Here is a 25560-nt window from a genome sequence, read left to right on the forward strand (position 1 = left end):
GCCATAATCTATATAGAGGAAAAAAACACAATAGGGTTTAAAAGTTAAATACAGGATCAAAGACCCAAGTTTAAGAGCTAAAACTATAAAATTCTTAGAAAAAACCACTGGAGTAAATCTTCATGACCTTAGGTTAGTCAATGGTTTCTATTAATATACTAAAAGCACAAGAAATTAAAGGAAAAATAAACTGGACTATATCAAAACTAAAATCTCTGTAATGAGACTACCAAGAAAATGAAAAGACACATAGAGTAGGAAAAAATATTTGTAAATCATGTATCTGATATAGGACTTATATACCCAGAATATATAAGTAAAAAATAACAACAACAACAAAAACACAAATAATCAATTAAGAAACAAAGGATCTGAAAAGATGTTTTTCCAAAGAAGATACTCAAATGACCAATAAATACACAAAAAGATGCTCAATATCATTATCCATCAGGAAAATATAAATAAAAACCACAATATGATACCACGTAATACCTACTAGGATGGCTATAAAAAAGACAGACATAAGTTTTGGAGAGGATGTGGAGAAACTGGAACCCTCATATACAACTGATGGGAATGTGAAACGGGGCAGCCACTTTGGAAGCAGTCTGGCAGTTCTTCACAGGGTTAAACACCCAGCAATGCCACTGCCAGGTATATCCAAAGAGAAATTAAAACCATGTCTACACAAAAATAGTACATGAAGGTTCTTAGCAGCAAAAAGTAGAAAACTACAAATATTCATCAACTGATACAATAGAAATAAAATCTGGTAAAAGGATTATTATTTGGCAATAAAAAGGAATGAGATACTGATACATGCTCCAACATGGACAAACCTTGAAAATATTGTGCTAAATGAAAAAAGTCTGTCACAAAAAAATCACATATTGTAGGATTCGATTTATGTAAAATGTCTAGAACAGGATAATTTACAGGGTCAGGAAGTAGATTCATGACTGCCTAGGACTGAGAGGGATTTAGGAAAGGGCTGGTGGGAGGGAATGGGGAGTCACTGCTAATGGGTACAGGGTTTTTGAAGGACAAAAATGTTCTAAATTAGACTGTGGTGACTGTTGTACAATCTTGTTAATATACTAAAAAAATAAATTTTACACTTTAAATGAGTAAACTGAATGGTATGTGAATTATATCTCTTTAAATAAAGCTGCTAAAAAGTTAGGTACAAATTTCCAATTACTTACCATTTTTAATCTATTTGAAAATACTTTAATCTGAAGCAGAAAAACTACTTAAAATGTTAATTCCAAAACTGTTCTAATTTATAGAAGTATTTGTTTCAATTTTATTTTGGAATTAATTACTTACAGACACTGTTAGGGAATCTTGTATATCTTTATGACTCACTAGCTGGACATTACCATCTTCATAATAATGAACCTATTAGAAAAAGAATTTATAGAAACTACATTATAGGAATTATCAAGATCCTTAAGTTTCAACAATCGTTATCAGTGCAGATGACTACCAATTTCTGCTCTAACCTAGACGTCGCTGCTGAGCTCCTGACCTTTTAAACTCCAGCAAGCCTCTTCCTGTGCTCAGCCTAGTGAAGAACTAGGTAGCAGTTCCTGCAGTTACTCAGGCAAGTCCTCCACTGACCTGACTGATGTTCTACTGGTATCTAAACTCAAGATTTCCAAAACCAAACTCACAATACTTCTTTCCCAACCCTACTATTTTTCTGTGTATTTCCACCAACCATTTAATTCCTCAAATTCAAAGACATGAAAATAAACATTAACTGGGTGATTATACATGACTACTACTACAGGAGGTTCTAGGGACACAAAGCTTTTAAAAAGATAGTCCCTGACCTCGTATTTCAACACAAAATAGTAAGAGGCATGTACCAAATACATTAGTAATACTGCAGACTCAAAGACTTAAAAAAAAAAAAACCTCAGAAAAAAGGCAACATTGCACTTGGGTTTAGTAAAATGAGTATGACAACAATTAAACTGTGGATGATGACACTGGACTGAGCCTGAAGAACAGAATGCTTTAGAAAGCCTTGCAGGTTGGAATGGAACGTAGGCTGGAATGTGTGTGAGGTTGGGGAGGGAGAGGACTGACTGGCTGGTGAAATACACAGGTACGGGACAAGCCAACTTTGAGCCTTTTATGCCATGCAAATATGTCTGGACTACCTCGTATGGTCGCAAGTGGCAAGTAACATATCTAGATCTAAATTTTAAAAAGTTGCCTTTCTTGATGGCAATGCAAAAAATGGATTAGGAGATGGCAAAGGGTCTAACAATTCAACAAAATTAAGTAACCATTAAAATGCTAGGCATCTTGCTAAGTGCTGAAGACAATACAAGACAATTCTGGCTCTTAACAAGCTTTGGTTCAACAGGGGGTCCCATTTCAGAAATTATCCAGGTGGGAGGTACTGAGGCCTAACTGAAGAGAATAACGTCAACAACAATGGCGACTGTTCACTGAGCACTTTATGTCTGGCTCTGTTCTAATCATTTCACCCATATTAACTAATCTTCAAACATATAAGCTGTTTCATTGTTGCTGTTTTCTTCTTTTAGCCTAAATGACTTCTTGATGTCACACAACTAAAAACTGTAAGCACTGGGAGTTCAAACTCAGGCAATCTGATTTCAGAATCCATGCTCATCACCTCTATTCTCTAGCCTCTAAAGCACAGTCACGTCAAGACATAAAAGTGATAGAATATAAGACTAGACATAATGTATATTGGAGTCGGATGATAGAGCAGCAGCATCTGATTCATCTTTACTCCTTCATGGCTCTTAGCACAACAACTTTATGATAGTTGAACAACAAATGTATTGAATAAATAAGTGAACCAAGACAGAAAGAAATTAGTATTTTTCTTTCACTTATTTAGTAATATTTATATTCAAATCATTAAAAAAATTTTTTTTAATTTATTTTAATGGAGGTACTGGGGATTGAACCCAGGACCTCATGCATACTAGGCATGCACTCTACCACTGAGCTATACCCTCCCCACTTCAAATCCTCTTCTAGTTGCCAAATTTCTTCTATATAAACATTTGAGCTTACATTAAGAGTCAAAGAATTCAATTCTAGTGGATTTCATATAATAAGTCAAATATGAGTACAGAAGATACTTAAGATATATGTAATATATACATGTACTAATAAACACATAAAAATATAAACTTATACATCTATACATACACATATATTAATATTATACTTCACTCAACTGCACCCCAATTCAAAAGACATAACAGCACAACTCAAATTCACAAAATGCTTGGAGGAACAAATTGTATGAAGAGCAGACCAAATGTTAGCATCTAATTTTAGCTGTGTTTTTAGAACCTGTCAGCTATCCTTGCAGATTTCTGATGACTAGGGAATGAACTGCAAGGTTATTTAAAAGAATGAAATCAGCACTACTTGTTTTTCCCATTATCTCAAAACAAAGATGTGAAAAAGAAATGACTATTGTGCACTATGAAAACATAAACATAAGAATTAGCTGTTTCTCTGCTCAGAATCATCTAGAGATCAGCAAACAAATTTTTTTCATTTCATACCTGAATTTTCAAGATGCCAACCACCTGAGTGGTTGAAGGAGTGATTGTAAACTTCCACTCTGACCTCCAACGACCATTCCTTAAAAATAAAAACAGCAGCTGTAAATAAGGTAGGGAAAATAATTTGAATAAATTTTAAGTTCCAGATTTAAATTTAAAGCTACAGTAAGAGAGGGTGGGGGGATAGATGCTGGACATTCATTTTTTAATCAGTGAAATTTTCAAAAGAATCAAAAGGTTAAGTTCAGCTATGAGCCACATTTAATTTAATCTTCACTCTACTGATAAGAAAGGACCTATATAATGGATGCAATTTCAGAATTCTAAAGCTAAGACTTAAAATGCAGTTCAAAGCTATAGCAACTTTCTCACTTATGCTTTAATTAAGAAAAAGTGAATAAATGTTCAGATTCTCAAGGGCTTTCATAAACATAATCAGTGCAGTTTACCATTCACTGAATGATATGAAGAATCAAATAATTTAGAAAGCAGATAGGAATACAGCATTCTTAAGGAGATTTTGATATGTGGAAAGAGACGGGTTATTGTAAAGAGTTTTAAGAGTCAGATTTTTTTTCCCCTTATCCAATTTTAGGTGTAAACTTTCTACATAAAAGGCACACACATCCTCCTCCTATATCCTGAAGTGATTTTTGGTATACAAATTGATACATATTCACGGTAGGAAATCAAGATATTACAAACAAGAGGTATGTTATTCATTTTTGTCTACCAGATAATGAATATCTATTTTTTTCTATAAGCCTTTTCATAGTAACTCTTTTTCTTTCAACCTCTGTTTGCTCTTTGCATGCCAAAGACATATTCTGATATGCAAACTTACACTTGTTAGGTTTTTTTTTTTTTTAACAATGTTTATTTCTGAAGTAGTCACAGAGTGAAAAGATCATTCATTATACTGGATTTGCTATGAAATTGCTTCTGGTTTCCCTTCAATATTCTTGCAGTCTGCCCAATCATGAAAGAGAATGACAGCACTCTCATATCTAAAGTTAACACTTTTCATTTGAAAAGTACTATTATTAGAACAATTTATACATTCTAGAAAATAAAAGAGAATTTTATAACATGTTTTGATTTTGAGTGAGGCATCCAAAATCATCCATTAAAGTTTGGTTGGAAAAAGATGTATTCATTTTTATTTCATGATTCCAAATGAAGCTATTCCTTTTATTTAGTTACTAGTATCAAGTACAAGTGAGTTTTAAGCTATACATTTCTGATTATAATAAATCATGATAGACAATATGCATATATCACCACTGATTGTGAAAAGAAAAAAAAAAGAGAAAAGGAATTTCAAATCAAGTAATGGTACCAATTTGAGAACTGTTTCAAAAGATCCTTCCAAAGGCCTTACTATACAATAACAATAAATGGCACTGAGTAGATAGTACCCCTTCATCAATGGAGTAAACAGTCAAGATGTCCAGCCTTTAATTGTATCTTCCCTTCTCTTCTGTTAATGCTTTAATTACAAATGTGTATTTATTCAACAAATATTTATTAAGCCCCGAATACTATTAGATGTTAGGGAAATGGTAGAGAGCAAGAAGAGAATGTCCCTAGTGAAATCTAAGAAATGTTTGTGACTAGTATATTCTGATTTTTATTCTATCTGTACATGAAGCTAACTGAAGCAATTTCTTTGTACCAAAATATTTAGATTTTACTGAGGTTATTGTGATATGTAATGTCTAGCACTTTAGAATGTCAATATAAAGTTTATCTTTTTCAAAAAACAGAAGTGATTTTTTGGCTTCAATGACATAATGTTCAAAGCAGAGGCTTACAAAAAAAATTCAGATATGTAAAGTGAAATAGTGAGACTAGAAAATTCAAGGACGTCATTTTCATTTTTTATATGCTAATGCTAAAAAAATTGTATGTTAAAAAACTAATTAGTAAACTTACTATTACACTTCTCAATATATAAACTAAAACTCAGTAGCAAGTTCACTCTCAGCCAGATTGATCTTATATATCCTGGTACAAATAGCATAAATTAAGAGCAATTTTGTGAAGATTTATTTTTTTGGGATACTGGTAAATTAATACTACACATTTTTAGGCCTAAAATGAAGACACTACATTTATATTAAATCCATAAAAGTAACTTAGTACAACAAAATTTTTAGGAAACTGCAGCTTGTTATTAAAACATGTTTACAAACAGAACAAATTTTCCTTTGGTGATAATGATTCTGCATTTCTCCAAGTGTTCCTGTAAACTTGCACTTATTTCTGAGATGGTTAAGTGGGACAAACCATGACCAAACTTGAGCCATGGACTGAACTGGTCCACAGGGGTTACTGATACTTGTTACTTTACCCTCAAGAGCATCACCAACCAACTTGGCTCACAAGTCAAAGAGTAATATATGTAAAAGGTAAAACTATGACCACATTTACTCTGATGATCTTAGCATGTATTATCAAAAAAGGGGGATAAAAGTAAAGATTTCATTCAATTCAACTCAAGACTTATAAAGTCTTGGATAGCCTCAGAATTTTATAACAGGTCTTGTCTAAGAATAAAAAAGCGTAACACCTTGTTAAAGGTCCACGATTAATACAGCAAGTCAGTGCTTTGGGGGACTGAATGTTTACAAGGAATAATCAAATGATTTGTACAAAAATTATAAAGCATTACTGTAATTTGCCTCAGTGTACAAAACATGTCATTACTTCCTTATACTGGCCAACAAGCAAAAAGCAATCCACATGAAAACATCTACTTTAGAGTTACTAAAGTTCACACACAAAAAATTGATATTCTTTACTTTATAATTACCTCTGTCCTCCTCCCCCAGTTTAAGTCTCATTTAGGAACAACCCCTTCCCAAATGGGCATATGGGCCTGCCAACTGGTCTGCTCAAAGCCACACATGTTCCCTTAGGATGCTGCTTGCTGGTCTCTAAAAACACTCCACACTTTCCCACATTCTTCTCACTGAGTATCAATGAATTTACTGCTATCTTTTAATTATTAGGCTGATTATGGAACAGATACCCTTCTTATATCAAAAGGCTGAAGTTTTATATTATATTGTTCTTAGTCAATCATACACAAAGTATTGGCCCAATCAATAAAGCAAAAACTACAAAAAATACAAGCAATGTCAAAATCCCCCAACACACAAAATTTTAACTTACCAAAAGTTTTTTGCTTGGAACTGATGGCTTTCTATGCATGCAATAATGGTTTGCTGTCCGTCTATTTTTTTACCATATACCTTATCGGTAAAGAAAATAAACAAAAGAGTGAATTTAGGGCCACAGAATGTCCAACATTAAACATTTATAAAATACTGAAAATTGTATAGCACTCTGGCAAGAGCATATTAAAAAAATACAAAGTAGGTCATCATTCCAATATAGTAGCTAGAAAAACAAGTATTTAAATATGTACACCTAATCACAGATTCTTACTGAATCACAAAAGAGCTCACAATTAATGAACTATAATTTATTAGGAAAAAAACCCCTGTATTCTGAAACATTCATAAACACCGTAGACATACCATACTTTTTATTCCAAACATAGGTATCATAAGAAGTATAGATAATTTATTTTAAACATACAGACACCAATCTGGTTGCTTCCATGCAAACTAAAAGTGAATGTAGATTGTGATTATCATCTTCTATTCCACAGTCTCAGGGATTGCCATTTCTCTAGTCATTTAAAAAAGTATTGAGATAGAGGTGAGAAAGTTTATTTACTTATAACTGAGAAAGGTCGTTAAGAGAATGCCTGTGATGGTATGATACTGTTATTTCACCTCTTGCTTTAAAAGCGGTGAGTAACTTGTGCCTTTCAATCCCCTCAGAACAAACGAGGACTCTCTAACTCAACCTAACCACCGTATTCTTGAGCTACTCTTCCAAAATAATCCTAATCAACAAGGTTATAAGTGAAAGAACCTGTAAGGTATTTTAGGTTATCTTGCTATACTTCTAAAATAATTATTAAGAACTAGATCCTTAAGGGAACAATATGAGTTTTTGTCCTAACCAGGAAACTTAAGAGAGTGAAATGGGGTAGCTATTGGTAATATTAATAATTATGTTGGGACAGCAGGTATAAACCAGGATGTATGACCAGCTTAAGTTGGAAAGGCAGACAGAGGTGAGGTTCACAGGGCCTTGAAAAGCCATGTTTAGAAGCCTGGACTCTATCCTAAGTGCAATGTGCAATCTTTCACACTTGAAGGATTTCAAGGAGGGGATTTTCATGATCTGATTTGCATTTCAAAAGATCACTCTGGCTATAGAGAAGATCACAGAAGCATAAATGTGGGACTAAAAAGCATATTTAGGTACAAACAATCTTATGAAAGAAAAAAGAATACTCCTACTTTCTACCATATTTTATCCAGTAAATAAAAAATTGGTTAAACCTATGAAAGAACCACATGAAAAAAACAAAAACATAATAAATTTGACTATAAAACACATGTGGACAAGATTCCACTTACAAAGAATTTTATTTGTTCTAAGATCTTGTAACAATGAAAACAAGTTTGAAGTAAACTTACTGAGATGAGTCATGAACATGGGATTAAAAAATCTCACCATATCATGCTCCTCTAATCAATATATGAGAATTACTACTTGGATTTAATTCAAGAGACAACTATTTTTCCATTTTCAGCTATCATAATATATTTACTATTTAGAGTTTCTTAAGAAAAAAAGCAAGCATTCTTAGAAACATTTAATTAAAAAAAAGGAATGTCAAGTTATAAAATGTCAGTTCTGTAAGTTACTGTAAATTTTGAGATGTTACAAAAACACTGTCATATTTACATAAGACAAAAGAAAAAAGTACATATTGTATGACTTACAGTGCAGACTCCATTTGGATAATGTTCTTTTACATAAGCTCGCAGAGCAGTTTCTACTGAAGTTCTCCATGATTCAACTGCATTTTCTGCTTCATATGGTCTTGGATCAGTTGCTTCCTTTCTCAAGTGATCAAATTTGAAACAGATTCTATTTTTGGGATCCAAAAACTTCCCATTTCCCAAGTCACCATGCTCTGTTATCAATACCTTCAATGATGCAATAAATTTTGGGGGAAAAAAGTATTTATTACAGCATTTAAATACTGATATACTAATATAAATTCACTTAAGTTTTTCCCTTAAAACTATAATTCTACTCCAAGCAACTGGTTTAAATACACGGCACAACTATAATACTTCAAATGAGTAGACTATAAAGGCAATGAGGCTACTCTCATTCAGCTTAGATCAGTGGATCTGATTTTCTCCCAATATAACATCCAGCTACCTGGTGAAAAGACATTCGACTTACTACTAGAGTCAGATTTGTTTGTTTGTTTGTTTTTGAGAACTAGGAACAGTTTACTATTTCTGTTATCAGTCTTCAGTTTCACAAAACTAAGAAAACTTCAGTGAGAATGGTTACAAGGGAGTGATTTTAATCCAGTGAGAATCCTCTTCAGTGTGTCTTACATTACTTCTTGGCCCACAGTCTCATCTACTGTTAAGTACTTAATGCTGCCTGTTTTTACTAACCTAATCATTGACAGCTGTTTTCAATTCATTTCCAAAATTTAAAAAATGTAATTTCTTCATTTATGTACATTTAAACTATACATGCATAAATTTGACATTTTGTGCTTTATTTTTTAAATTTCCCTTTTTCCCTCCCATGCAACTCTCCCAATCTGTGACTACATACCTATGTCAGGACTCCCTCATCCCTTTGATGTAAATTATGTAAACACAGGATGTATCCTTCTAAATTTTTTTCAGTCATATAACCCTACACAGATAAATATATACACATCTATGTATATATACACACACATACAGGGGTTTTTTTGGTCACTGTTTTGTAAGAATGGAATGAAAAAGCACACATATGCACATATATTTTTCTGTATCTTGTTTTTTTCAGCATCAACACTTTATACAAATCCTTCAAATTCAACTGGTAAACCTCTCACCACTCTTTTTAATGTTGCATAAAATCCCATGATGTGAATATAATATAATGTCTTCTGCCATTACACTATTAGTGGATCATCTCTTTGTTTCTAGGCTGGTTTTTGTTTTTGTTTTTGTTTTTCTGTGGGGAGGGACAGGCACATCAAAAATGCTGAAGTAAGTATTATTGTACATATTCTAACACAGTAATGTTTTTATTTCCATTGGATGCTTCTCTTAGATTCTCAGCAGTGGAACAGTGGGTAAAAGGGGTTATAGATTTAATTTTTAATACATAATTAGACTACTTCCAAAAATGGCTGTGACAATCTACATTTCTACGAAAAATATATGAGATATGTTTCCCTTCACAGTATCACCATCAATAGCCTAACAGTTCTTCCTTTACTATGATGAGTATAAAGTGTATCTTGTTACTTCAAATATATCTCTCTGATGGAGAGATCTAAATATCTTTTCATGTTTGTGGGTCATTTTCTCTTCTGTGAGCAAATCTTTTGAATATTTTTTATTTGGGTTGGGTTTTTTCATATTAATTTATGAGTCCTTTGTTTAAGGTATTTGTTTTATTCTACAGTTAAAATAATTGGTATGTAACAAAATGCCCATCTTTTATAGTTTCTAGGTTTCTAGTCTTATTTAAGATGGTCTCCTCTGCCCTTATACATGCAGACTCTTTTCTCCTAAAATTCTAGACTATTCTACAAATTTTTAATCCACCTGAAATTTATTTCTGTATATTGTATAAGACAGAAAACTGGTTTAATTATATGGTACATATAGTTGATAGAAACCAGTTATACCAGTATCTTTCAATATATGTCTGTCTAAATTATAATCCTGTCATGTAGAAAAATTTTCATGTATCTGGTACTAAATTCTGGTTTGATATGCTGTTCTACTGATCTATTTGTCTACTCTACACAATACCACCCTGATTTGACTTTACATTGGTTGTTAAAAGCATCTTCTATCTGGCAAGGCAATTCTCTCTCACTATTCTTACATTTTTCTTATTTTTTTCAACCATGTTTTTCACATAAAGTTTATGAAAATTTTGACCAATTTAAAAAACGATCAGGATTTTAGTCAAACTGCATTAAATTCATATTTAGTTTAAAAATAATTTAACTTTCTACCTCAAAATGGAATTTAGTGTGCTTTCCATTTCTTCAGATACTGTTTCATGTGTTTCAAGAAGATAAGCACCATTTTCTTCAAAATCCTATGCATTTCCTGTTAAGGTTACTCTTAGGTTAATGTACAATTTTGCCTCTATTTAAAATGAAAACTCCTGCTCCTCCAACCACTTCTAGTTTAAAGGTGATTACTTGCCACAACAGAGGAAAGCTAATGCATTTTGTATACTTACCTTAAGTTCAGACATCTCATGAAATTCTTTTAAGTCTAATGGTTTTTTTGTTTTTGGTTGGGAGGTTAATTTTATGGGAGTTTCTCAGTATTTCTAAATATATAAATCATGACGCTTAAGAGCATCCTCTTCTTTTTCAAAGCTTTAAGAATTCTCATTCTCTTGCCTTATTTACTATGCTTCCATTTGTGATAAATAATAATGATAATAAGTTGACACATCTAGTTAATTTTCTATGTTAACTAAAATTATTTTAGTGTTTGTAGATATTGACTATTTACTTTTTTTGATACTTACTATTGGTTTTCATTAAACAGTCTATATATTTAGGAAGTTTTCATCTATCCATATTTTACTTAGGGTTTTTGTAATGAGGACTTGCTGCTGGATTTTTCAAATCCTTTTTCACTGTCTACTGATATATCATAAGGCTGTGTTCTCTTTATTATTTGTTGGCTAATTGATAAGACCAATATATTGCCTTACATGGAACCACTCTTGCATTCCTGTAATAAATTCTATTTAATCTTAGCATATTATTCTCTTGATATATTTCTGGATTCTATTTGTTAGTATCTATTCAAAGTTTTAAAATCTATAGTCATACATGAGATTATTATAGTTTCCTTTTTTGTTTAATATTTATTAGATTTAAGTATTAAAATTATGCTAGGTTCATAAAATGAGTTTGGGAGCTATCCAACATTTTAAAAAAGATGCATTCTGTGGACTCAGCAAGTCTTTTAGGAATTCACCTTAACAAAACAATGTGCCTGGAGGTACAGTGATGTTCAACATAGCATTGTTTATAACAGTTTAAAAAACAATCAAAAACTAAAATCTCCCAAGAAAGAAAATAAATTTAGGAGATTCATAAAATGAAACACTATACGGCTCTCTCTATATGTGTGTATATAACACACAAACATGTCCCTAACTATCTATCTAAGTTTATATTTTTTCCTTTATTTACAAGTCATCTTCTGTCTAGTCTCCTAACCCCAGAACAAGACTACATATTACATAATGAGTAAAGCCAAATCCAAGCTTTGATATAATTAGCCACTGAGAACTAATTGTTACTACTCTCATATTCTACCTACCAGTTCCTTCTTTATATTGTTTTATATAAACTGTGCTTAGCATAATATGAATACAATCATTGTTCAATTACTAATAACTTTAAACCAAAAAAATTTAAAAATAAGAATACTAGTGACTTTTTGTGGTTTTTCTTTGCTTAGCAATTCCAACTTGCACTTTGGAAGGAAAAGATTTAATAATTACTAAATGCTAAGTTACTCACATGAAGAACTGTAGATTTCCAGAGCAACCAAATTATGATATAAATCTTACTAATATATATTCTAGATTTTGGATTAATATAGGATTGATTTATTTTTCCTATAAAAAACAAGAAAGTAGATTTAAAGCAATTATTTTCTAAAATCTTAAAAGAATTACATTTGAATATTTCTAAAAGGGACTTTCTGCTAATAGCATTATTGGTCTCAACAAAAAAAACTAAATGTTCAATTACTTTGCCCACAAGTGGCTATGATCAAAATGAACACTTTCTTAAATATATAAACATACCACTTCACAATTCTTGCAGGATACATTAACCATTATAAATGAAACAAAGAAAAGCCAGATTCTGTGTTTATATGAAACATACCTGATCTTCATAACCTTCAATTTTTACTGGAGTAAACTGGTCCAAGTTATACTGTGCAAATGCACTAAAAAAGAACACCAATAATTTAAAATTACATATTTAATGTTCTTAAAAAAATCACAACTAATTCACTTGTCAATAAGTCTTCTGTACTGCACATGACAAGTTAAATAAAATTATAATTCTCCATTATTGATCTTATACTAAGGAAAAATATACAGATATGGCTATTTTTAAAACTGATGAATGACATCCAGCTTTCAATGTTTAGAAAAATTAAATAAGTAAGTTTAATTGATCTTTTCATTCATTGAATGAAGAGGTTAGCCACCTATAAGATATATATCCAATTATTTAAGTATATGTTTAGCATGCAATATACCATGAAACAGAGTAGATGCTGTGAGAGATACAGAGTAATCAGACAGATCAAAAGGCTTACAATTGAATAGGAGAGACAACAGATAAACATAATCATAATACAAAGTAGAAAATACCATAAGAGAATGACCAATAAAACATCATGTAAAATACATACTTTAAAAAATTACATTCTGCTGAAGCAAGGGTAAGAAAAGAGAAATAGGAGTGATTTCATAATGGATGTGATACTGAAAATTAGTCATGAAATAATGGGTAGGCTCTCTGGTCTTACAGAAATTGGAGGGTTGCAAAGAAAAGAGTATTTCAATTACAGGGACCAGGATGAGCAAAATACATGAGGAGAAGATGGATTAGGTCCAACATCATAGAAAGCACCAAGCTCAATGTTTGGCACATAGCAGGTGTTCAGTTATATTTACTGAATTGAACTGAAAGGCCCTGCATGATGGAATAATTGCTTCATTTGGGAGGCAAAGCAGAATCACAGAAGCTTTTTGAGAAAAGAGAACTGAGAACTACTTCCAAAGAAGATTAATTTGGCAGCAGTGTGTATGACAATTGGGCGGTAGAGGAACTAGAGCCAGAAAAAGCAGTTAGGCTATCTTTAGGCAAACGTCCATGTCAGAACAGCTGAGAGTCTGAACAAGGAAATGGTGACGAGATGGATTCAAGATTAAAGCCTCTCTCTACTCTCATATGAGTAAAGAATAATATATTATGTAATTATATAATACATTTACAGGAAAAACTCTCATAGCACAGAAAATTATGTAAAAATATATGAAGATCACACCCCATTTTATTAAATCTATAACCTGGGAAATCTCTTCCACTTAATAGGAAAAATATTGAGAATTAAAAAATTTAGGAATACATCTCTAAATCTAATCTATTTGGAAGCTTTTCAAGTTAATCTGGATGGCAAGAAATCCACTGAATTTTCAGGTATTAGCTACTGGGTCTTCCCTAGAAAGGAATGTTTGGTTGAGGAAAGCATCACTGATGCGTTACGAGGAGACTAGTAACTGTAAAAATAGCAAAGTAGGATTAAATTACTACCTGTCAAATTCCTGACACTGCATGTTAAAAAAAGATGGTGACAAATATAGAAACGCATGGAGGGAAAGGGAGATTTTCTTAATTCATTAAAACTGTAATTTTCTTAGGAATAGCCTCAACATAGCCAGGCAGTTACTATCCCTTAAATGAATTTATCTCAAAAGTATGTTTGAGATTAAACCAAAAATTCTAAATCATTTAGAATTCAGGATTCATTTTCCAGTAAAAGACATATTTAAATAATAAATTTAGATAATAATTTGGTCTTAGGCCTTTTACTGCTTATAATATCAAACCCAGTCCATTTATAATTTGGGAATGGTGGAAGAATAGAAAATCTGAAAAGTAGACAATGAATACGAAAGAGGTAAAATTTTATCTTAAATGTTCAAAGCAAGTTAAATTACAGGTGACAATTACAGCAGGAACCTAGAAGTCAGAATATCTAAGAGAATTTCTGAGTTTTGTTCAAACCCTGTTATTAGCTGGTATGGGCTGCATTTACCTCATTTGTAAGAAGAGGGGTTTGGACTAGATGACTTCCAAAATCCCGTCCAGTTCAGAAAACTTACTCCATCCAACCACTCAGCATCCATTCACTCACCCCTCCAACCATGCAAATATTTAGGTGTTAAGCACTCTACCAGACACAGTGAAAACAATGATTTCTATGCCCTTGTAGAATTCTGTAGCCCTATCATCCATTTTTAACTCACCTATTCCTGTATTTAGATCTTTTACACTCTTTACTATTAGTGATTTATATCTTACTTCTCACCATGTGTTTCCCTCAGTTTAGCCACATCATTTCTCTTATTTACTATTCAAATTCTATTTGTCATTTAAACTCAGCTCACAAACCACCTCTAAATAGAAATTAAAAATTTCTTCCTTTGGGCTCCAAAGGCCTTTGATATGCTTCTATTATCATATTTTATTTCCCTTGGCCTGATACTGAACATGTCTGACTCTCCACTGGAAAATCCCTAAGAGGCTTATTTGTCTCATCATCATGATGAAGTCTGGCATTCATGTCTGTTGAATAAAAGGCTATTTCTGGATATTTCAAAGTTTTCTACACTTGAGAGTACCAAGTCTTCAATATATCTAATTTTTTCTATAAAACACACTGAATTCATGCACTTAGTAAAGATGTCCCATTAGAATCACTCTTAAGAATAATAGCCATGTTTTTTCCCCTTATAGAAAGGAAGAATTTCTCAAAACTAAATATTCTCAATTTCTCAAAATTAAATTTAAAAAAAAGAGATAGAAAGAGTTAAAGCAACAGGGAAAAGGTAGGAGGAGGAAAAGAAGTACAGAGAAAGAGATGTACTTGTGTAAAAGAAATTCAAACTCAAAACATTTAATTGAAGAAGCAACAGGACTATGGCTATGCACTTACTCTGGTGAAACTGCCACTACGACACACCGATGTTTTTACAATGCTTTCCAAGCTTATGTTATACAGTTTTGGACAGCCTCAATGATATGTGATACATTATCTTCTGAGGGTGAAATCAGGTTTGAAGATATTTCAAATGTAATTCAAGACCAAGTCTAGTGAACAACTCGGGGAAGGGTGGTTAACATTATTTTTGCTTGAAAGTTATTTCATAGAAAGTTCATTGTGAATAAGAGTAACATAATTTTAAAGTCAGTCAATGACTTAAGGCATATTTCTGTACTTCACAGATACTCTCAGACATCTACAAAATGAATTTGAATGAATATTTAGTTTTGAGAAATTCTATACAAGGAATACTCCTGAAGTCAACAAAAAGAATCAATACTTTCTCTACTTGTTCATCTAGTTAGCCATCATTCGCTGAGAGTATAATCACATGCAAGAAAATCTGGAAGATTCTACTGAAAATTTTAATGTTTTTTGAGGTCATACCATAAACATCTTGTTTTATCATTAGGTAGATTTCCTCAGAGACTGATTTCCCTAAAAGATCAAAATATCAAGCATCTAAATGTATATACCTCTTGAAACATGGACAAGGACTGTTCCTGAAATTTGGCCCACAATAAAGAGAAATTTAATTCATATTTCAATCTCTTTTTAAAACAAATCCAATTTATTTAAATGTAACAACCATCATCAGATAAATACTCTTTTGGACAAATTAAAATTTCAATACTTTCATCATTTTTGAGTCAAATATATGACTATTTCATACCACTTATATATTTATGAGTGTTTCTCCAACCTTCATTAAACTTTACTCTGTAGGGGAAAAACTCTTCTTCCAAAAAATGAAGTTTCTCATTGTCTTAACTGAAAAAAATCCACTGATTTTTGCACCTCCATGAAACAACCAACACATTTATTTACCACAGAAAACTCAGAGGAAAGGTTTACTTTGAGAGTGCTGCTGTTAAAAGTTCATAAATGCTGTATGTTTTATTTCCATAAGACTTCTGTCAACATGCTATATGCTATTATAAAGAAAATTAATTTTACTTGAATATATAACTTAACTAGGTTTAAAGAACTTAGAAGAGGCCATTTACTCAGAAAGTAATAACTAAATTCAAAGATATCAAGTAAATTGATTTCTACCAAGCACTTTAATATAATGATTACAGGGGTGGCAACTGTCCATTAACAGATGAATGGATAAACAAAATGTAGAATATGTATATAGTAAGTGTTAAAAAGGAAGGAAATTTTGACAACATACTCCAACATGGATGCACCTTGAAGACATTCTGCTAAATAGAATAACCCAGGCACAAAAAGACAAATATTGTATGATTTCACTTATATGAGGTGCTTAGGGAAGTCAAATTCACACAGACAGAAAATAGAATGGTGGTTTCCAGGGGCTGAGGAGAGGGAACAATGAGAAATTACTGCTTAAATGGTATGGAGTTTCAATTGGGGAAAATAAAAAAGAAGTTCTGAAGATGGGATGGTGGTGATTGTTACACAAAAGTGTGTATGCACTTAATGTCAAAGAACTGTACAACCAAAAAGGGTTAAAATGGTATATTTTATATTAGGTATATTTTTCCCACAATTAAAAAATAATAAATAAAAATTGCTATTTAAAAAATAAAAAGACACAAAAGACCCTGAATTGCCAAAACAATCCTGAAAAAGAAGAACAGAGCTGGAGGAATGACACTTCCTGACTTCAGATTATACTACAAAGTTATAGTAACCAAAACAGTCTGGTACTGGCAGGAAAACAGACACATAGATCAATGTAACAGGGTGGCCAGAAATGAACCCACCCACTTACGGACAACTAATCCACTAGAAAGGAGTCAAGAATACACAATGTAGAAAAGACAGTCTCCTCAATAAGCGGTGTTAGGAAAACTGGACAGCTACATGTAAAAGAATGAAATTAGAACAGTCTCTAACACAATATATATATATATATACACACACACACACATATATCTATGTGTATATATGTATATATACAAAATGGATTACAGACCTAAATGTAAGACTGGAAACCATAAAACTCCTAGAGGAAAACACAGGCAGAGCAATCTGACATACATTTTAGCAATATTTTGGGGGATATGTCTTCTAAAGCAAAGGAAATAAAAGCAAAAATAAACAAATGGGACCTAATTAAACCTAAAAGCTTTTGTACAGCAAAGGAAACCATCAACAAAACAGACAACCTACTGAATAGGAGAAAATATTTGCAAATAAGACCTTAAGGAGTTAGTATCCAAAATATATAAAGAGGTGATACATCTCAATATCAAAAAAAATTTTAAAATAGGCAATTAAAAAAATGGGCAAAAGACCTGAATAGACATTTTTCAAAAGAGAGCATGCAGATGGCCAACCAGCACATGAAAAGATGCTCAACATCATTAATCTTCAGAGAAATGCAAATTAAAACCACAGTGAGATTATCACCTCACACCTAGATTATCACCTCACACCTGTCAGAATGCCTATCATTAAAAAGAACACAAATAACAAATGTTGGCAAGGATGTGGAGTGGTTGGTGTAAATTGGTGCAGCTACTATGAAAAACAGTATAGAGGTTTCTCAAAAAACTAAAAATAGAACTACCATATGACCCAACAGTTTCACTCCTGGGTATATGTCTGAAAAAAATAAAAACACTAAGTCAGAAAGACACAAGTATCCCAATGATCATAGCAGCAGTATTTACAACTGCCAAGAAATGGAAGCAACCTAAGTGTCCATCAACAGATGAACAGATAATGAAACTGTGATGTAAATATATACACCGTGGAATACTACTCAGCCATAAAAAATAACAAAATTTTGCAATTTGCAATAACAAAGATGGACTTGGAGGATATCATGCTAAATGATGTAAGTCAGACAAAGAAAAATAAATACTGTATGATATCACTTATATGTGGAATCTAAAAAATAAAACAAACTAGTGAATATGATAAAACAGAAATAGACTCACAGGTATAGAGAATGAACTAGTGGCTACCAGTAGGGGTGAGGATTAAGAGGTACAAATTGTTATATACAAAATAAATAAGCTACAAGGATCCACTGGACTACACAGGGAATATAAACAGTATTTTGTAGTAACTATTAATGGAATATAACCTTTAAAAATATTGAATCACTATGCTGTACAGCTGTAACTTACATAGTAAGTTACATCAACTATCTTCAATTTTAAAAAATGGGAAAAAATAACAGGAATTTAAGTCAGAAGCAAAATCTGATATGCCTAGAAGTCTGCTGAGCCTCTACAATCATTAGGATTAACTGTTAAGAAAAAATTAATTTGATAAAGCCTTTAAATATTACAAAAATAGAATTAAAGCAACCTTCCCCCATTACTCAGGATTTTACATATTGGGTAGTATACAAGGATGAAAGCAGGTGACTATAGATACTAAAACACACTTTGTAAGGTACTTAAAAATCTGTTTAATTTCATCATTTTCAAATGAGTAATGGAGTTAGTTGGCCTAAAATATGGGTCCCCAGACCTTATTTAGGGAGGTGGGAGTAGGAAGAGAACCAATTATTTCTCTGAAATCTTAAGATGGTTGTGGCAATTCATAATTGTGGTCAATGGTCCAAAGATGATGTACTAAGATTTAGAATTGTCTTGTTCTCTGAATCACTCACAAATCCAGTAAATACTTCTTAAGTAAATGTGTGTCCTGTACTATCTTAGGTATTTATGGTTAAATAAAACAAGCTCTTAACCCTCAAAAATTTATTAGGGTCAAACATTTAACAAAAAGTAAAACTCAAACAAAATTTAAAGCAAACACAATTTCAAAAAATCAGAGCTTCTAAAATAATTTTATCCAACTTTGCAAATGTCAAAATGTAGTACTGAGTGCATAAGCCACTGCCAAACACAAAAACAATGAATAGAGAAATTCTTGTTATAATTGTGTCCCTATGTCCTTCTGTGACCAAAAATACTTCTCTTCTAACTTAGTACATATATGTTATATATTTGAAGTTGATGTACAAATATCCATTTCATGGATTAGTACTTAACACTTTCAAAATATTTTTTCCTATGGCACTTTAGTTATTTTAATATAATATATAATACTTACTGGGCTGCTCCTTCCCTGAGAAGATTATCATTATTAAGCAGTAACCGAACATCTGCAAAATAAATGTTTTCTATATTACTATTTTTCTAAGTTTGAAATTTCTATGTAATGAATGTATGTTATTTGGTCTTATATTAACACCCTTCCCATAGCCCAACATGTAAGGAAGATCAAAATATCACTATGATGACCAAAATAATCACAAAAACACATCATGGCATTCATGGGGGAAAAAAAAAAAGAAAAAAAATTTTGGTTAGGAAGTAGGAGAGGGAATGAAACAAAAATATATGTTATTTCATACCCTTATGGTGAGTGCAGGTCAACTAGAATATATCTCCAAAAAACTAAAGTGGATAAACTACACCAAAAAGATGGTGTGATAAGATCTGCAGAAGACTTAGCACTAAGCCTCTTAGTCTGACAATATTATCATGAGTTTCAAATGAATTTGCTCCATGGAAAAAGTGATTAAACAAGAAACAGTTTGTGAACACAGTACAGATGTAGGTATTTTTTTCCTCAGACAGCTCAAGGTCAACAACAAATGAATATTTAGTTCACTACAGATAACTACTTTATTTGATTTAGTAATCTCACTTTGGTTGCTTTGATTCTTAAATATGTCCTAATTTTAGACTCTACTATATAGACATGTGCCTATTAATCATTAAACTATAACTTTAAAACTGCAACTTCCAATTGGAAAATCCAAGCACTTTGTAAAATATAAAGGAAAAAAAAATCACATAATTTCATCAACAAACAAAATACTATTCTAATCTTGGTGTATTTTCTTTCATTATTTTTCCTATACACTTGGCTACTTTTCATAATTGCTATCATAAATTATATATAACAATGTATCCTAATTTTTTCATTAAAAAAGAACACAAATAACCTAAATACCTACCTTAAGAAACTGGTTAAATATAATATAAAGATTGTAGTTCTTATAGTGTAAAATTGGGCATTCATTAAAAATAATGTACATATACATTTACCAACATGGAAATATATCCATAATACAATAAATAAGAAGGGGATAAATCAGCATGTACAGCACTATCATATTTATGTAATGTTATATACATATGTTTAAATTGAGAAAGGTTGGAAATATTTCATTCAAAGAGTGGAGAATTACAGAGTAGAATTTAGTGTGATTTTTAGGTTCTTTTCTGCACTTTGGAAATTTTAGAATGACTATGAATCATTTTTACAAAAATGACAAAGTTATTCCAAAAAAAAAATACTGCCTATTCATATACCTCTTTTCAGTAGTAATGACCCAATTTAAAAAAAACAATCCCTTTTGCTAAGCAATAAATACTAATTTGATTTCTAAATTAAGTGATTTTAAACAATGGAAGCTTTCACTTGAAACGTATTTTTAAAAATACTGACATTTACAGTTATAGTTATTCCTATCTCACAAATAAAATTGGGAATTCTATATGATAAATATGTTTCCTACATTTTCAATATTTAAAACATAATAACAGTGGTACTCCATGGTAGTGTATCTTTTTCAGTTCTATCTAAGTGGGAAAATAATTTAAAAGCAGAATCTACTTGATCCAGTTAGCTTCACTTGGGAAAAAATGTCCAAACTTTTATTATAAGGAGAATACAGTGGAAGAAATAAAAAGAGAAGAATTTGAATAAAATAAAAACTACCCTTAAAGAAAAAACTAGGCTGTGGTTCCAAGCCAGACTACACAATCAGAACAATGGATGGTGAGTGGAAGTGGCCCCCCATCCCAATAAAGGACACATTTCAGTGTTCCAGCCCACATAACGTATCAGTTTCTGAGAATGAAGACCAGAAATCAACGTTCCAAAACTTCTAACATAGCCAATCTGGGAAACAGCATTTAGGAACCACTGAACTGACAAGATTTTATGATTCTGCAATTCTAAAATTTGTGGCTTTTTTTGGTACCATTCTAATGCTAATGTTATCAACAAAAATAGTATGAAAACAATCATATGCATGAGATTTTCCCCTCAAATATTTAATTCCTCTTTAAAATACCCCCTCAGTTAAAATTTACTTTATGTAACATTTCATATCCCACTTCCATTCCCCATCTTCATCCCAGGGCTACTGAATGGTTCATCCTAAATGCTGGAATCTATTATACCTCCTGACAGAACATATCAATTAAACATCAGTTTGAATGAGACAGAAAAGCAATTTCTAGGACTCATACATTCTTTCAGGGCCTTTCTGATTAAAAATTTGTAGGGCATTTAATTCAACATACGAATAATAAGTGAAAAACTTTTACTCAATTGTGTTCTTGGCTCTTAAATTGTACTGGAGTTTGGGGGCAACTGACTTCAGTGCAGTTTCCCCATTATCAATTTAAGTTAAATGCCAACTTTTGACCCCAAGGACTCTATCTTTAATGCTTCAACCATCAAACATATTAATATATATTTAGGTTACAAAGGCTGAATATTAAACCGGAAGTTAAACTCTACAGGAAGCAGAAATACTTTTGAATTCTTTCCCAATTTCTCAATTCACTGCTTGAGATTTTATAGTTCTCTTGAAAGGAAGAATTATTTTACCTTCTAGATTTTTTACAATGTAGACATGCCATTCTTCCTCTAAATGTAGAGTCATTGGTTAAATTTTTAACTCTTTTTTTTGGGGGGGGGAGTAATTAGGTTTATTTATTTTGTTTTTAATGGAGGTATCGAGGATTGAACCCAGGACCTCATGCATGTTATGCACGCACCCTACCACGAGCTATCCTCCACTAAACTTGTTAACATATAATACATACTAAATCATATATTAATATAATTTGTGGATGATTTAAGGGATTTTCAAGGGTATTTTAACTTTATACAATTTTTGGCTCCTTTTTTGACTTTCAAACCTAATCTTTTCTGAGATTTCATTACATCTTATACTATGAATGAAAATGGGTTGTTAAACATCTTTAAAAACATGTTTAAATGCAAGGACCTACTGTATAGTACAGGGAACTATATTCAATTTCTTATAATTAGCTGTAATGGAAAGCATCCGAAAAAAATACATATATGTGTGTGTGTGTGTGTGTGTGTGTGTGTGTGTGTATGTATATGTATAAACGAACCACTTTGCTGTACACCTGAAACATTGTAAATTGACTACAATAAAAAATAAGAATTAAAAAATAAAACATTACCTTTCAGGAAAAAAAAAGAAATAAACCATGTTTAAATAGCTTACTCTGGAGTAGAATGTTTTAAAAAATGAAACTGAATAGCCCTGTGTAAATCTTTAGTTTTAATTTAAGACATGGTGAAGCCCAAACATATATGCAGCAGAAACAACACATTCAAAGTACTTGTGGTAGCTTATTCTTAAAACTGCTTAAGAAAAGTTTTGTATAAAGATCACTACAGGCCATTTTCCTGGTGACTGTTTCAACCATTCGTAAGTTAAAGAAGAGCTATTGTTACAGCTTTTACAGCTCCCAGAAGACTATATAACACAGTTTAAATTTAAATTAAACAGTCTTATCTATGGGTGAATAATTACAAAAATGTTTGCCAGTGAGGTATGAGGTTTAAAGAAAGTCATACTGTGAACTGATTTATGAGATATAATTTAAATAACAAATTGTTTCTACAGGTGATGTCATCTTCTAAGCATGTGAAATAATGTTTTTCCCCCCTTTTTGGCTGTTTCTATTAATCCAGTAGGTTTTTCTTTAAAAGAAATATAAAAAATTCATTTCACAATTCAAAAAACAAAAAACAAAAAAGTTAAAATCAAATTTTTCTTGTCTTTCCAAATGATTTAATATTATTCTTTAAAGAGTGTTAATTTAATCAAACATAATTATTATGTCATAAATACATTTTATTCTAGACATTACAAAATCAAGACTGACAAAAATTTTCACTGTAATTCAGAAAATATGGATTATTCTACAAACTTCCCTTAAGTTATTTTGGTTATGTAATTTATTCTTTTAAAAAGGAGTGCATGACATATCAAGCCTTAGTGTTATGAATTAAACACTCACCATTAAACACCTCATTAAATTCTCCAGGAGGGGCATGAATGATGAATTTTGCTGCTATACGCACCTGAAACAGAAGTGAAGATATAAATATTCCATAGCATAGGCTTCTACTAAAACAACCAAAACCATGCAAAATTACACTATTCCAAAGTTCTACCAAAAATGGCTTAAGAAGTGACATTTTTTACTAAGACATCTTAAGTTTATTACTGTTTTAACAATTTAATATGCTCACAAACCATATAATATATAATTAATGCATTTTAAGATTCAAAGCTGTCTATATATAAACATTTTCTTATAAGCAAATTTTTCCTTTAAACTAAAATGAAAAAAAATGATTCATCAAGAAAATTTGTATGTGTGAGGAAGTAAGACGCATTTAGGTACAACGAAGAAAATATATTTGTGTGTCTATAAAGTCAGAAATCAGTTAAAAAAAAAAAAGTACAATGAAAGAGGGAAGAAAGGTCTTGATTCAAAATGTTTTTAATATGAAACCCGACTGGATCTTAGAGAATTTTTGTTCAAATAAGTGAGAGAGAACATTATCAACAGGGGTACTGATAGGCATATTTTAAGAGAATAAAGGCTATATTAGTTAAAGAGATTAATCACTAATGAAAATACATAGGAGAGGTTAGATGACATGCCAAAAATTATAATTTTACTTAAGTCTGAGCATTTATAATAGTTTTCTAACCACTACACAATATTGCCTGACTAAACTGATCAGTGGTCTTGTCAGAAATATGCATTCATGAGCCCCACTCTGCATTAGATTCTGGAAATGAAGCTCAGGAAACACTATTTAAACAAATTTTCTAGGTGATTTTTTAAATGTACATTCACGTACTCAGTGAATTAAGGGACCACCCTTGGCAGAAACAAAAGCCTTGACTTATTTTCATATTGTCAACTTCACTAGCACTGTCACTGCTCTGATGTGGAAACTAAAAATAACAAAAGGAAAGTTACATATGTTTGTGTACATACGTGTGTGTGCATGGATCTAAGTACACATATGGTTTTCAGAGGAGAGAGACAGGTGAAAACGGTATACACAACTAAAATGAAGGTATTCCTAGCTAGAATCCACATATGTGACAAGGCCTTAAAAAGGTTAGAAAATGTCAATTTAAAACAAAAAGAAAAGCCTCTGTAGTCTGGAACACTAAAAAGTTTGAAGCAAAGCCTATACTTGTAATTGGATTCCACTGAGAGATTATAATAATGAAGATAACAAACATGGGATTGTTTAAATTAGTGCTTACCAAACACTTTTACATGGATTATCTCATTTACTCTTCAGTCTGATTACTGAATATACACTTTTATTCACTATATGCTGTTTCTCAGATTTAAAACAGTTTTGGTAGAATGGGTAGAATCTTGCCACCAAAAGATGAACATGGCAGAATGTGACAGAGTAGCCACCAAGCAACTGTCCCAGTATAACCCTTTTTTGGTATTTAAAATGTCAATAGCAACAACTTATGTGAAATAAATTCTTTGAAAGATGCAAAAATCCCAGAGTTCACCCCAAAAAAACCCAAACCAAAATAAAACAAAAACAGATAACCTGAATAGTCCTTGATCTACTAAAGAAACTGAATTTGTTAAGAACCAACAAATAAAACTCCAGGTTTTGTTAAAACAGGTATTTAAGGAAGAAATAATACCAATTCTACATAAATTATTCCAGAAAACAGAAGTGACGAAAACAACTTCCAACTTATTTTAAGAGAATAGCATCATCCTATACCAAAGACTAAAATATTCCAAGAAATACAACTTATATACCAAAATCTCTCATAAACATAGGTGCAAAAATCCTCAATGAAATATTAGCAAATTGAATCCAGCTACATATTGAAAGGATAAAACATCATGATGACCAAATGG

The 25560-nt window shown here is 31.6% G+C and overlaps 1 protein-coding gene and 1 non-coding gene across 2 annotated transcripts in view; both read right to left on the reverse strand.

Moving 5' to 3' along the window:
* CAPZA2 (capping actin protein of muscle Z-line subunit alpha 2) overlaps positions 1-25560 on the reverse strand; it is a 50254-nt gene that overhangs the window by 3202 nt on the left and 21492 nt on the right. Inside the window, exons 2-8 of the mRNA XM_074367175.1 lie at positions 23656-23719; positions 19622-19673; positions 12622-12685; positions 8441-8647; positions 6747-6826; positions 3570-3648; positions 1330-1401 (exon numbers count right to left, since the gene is read on the reverse strand). Coding sequence (XP_074223276.1) covers positions 1330-1401; positions 3570-3648; positions 6747-6826; positions 8441-8647; positions 12622-12685; positions 19622-19673; positions 23656-23719 — 618 coding nt within the window. The remainder of the gene's footprint in view (positions 1-1329; positions 1402-3569; positions 3649-6746; positions 6827-8440; positions 8648-12621; positions 12686-19621; positions 19674-23655; positions 23720-25560) is intronic.
* On the reverse strand, positions 2937-3009 carry TRNAT-AGU (transfer RNA threonine (anticodon AGU)). The gene has a single exon. It is a non-coding gene; the product is annotated as a tRNA-Thr (tRNA).

This window comes from Camelus bactrianus, chromosome 7 (genome assembly GCF_048773025.1).
Source record: "Camelus bactrianus isolate YW-2024 breed Bactrian camel chromosome 7, ASM4877302v1, whole genome shotgun sequence".
NCBI classification, from domain to species: domain Eukaryota; kingdom Metazoa; phylum Chordata; class Mammalia; order Artiodactyla; family Camelidae; genus Camelus; species Camelus bactrianus.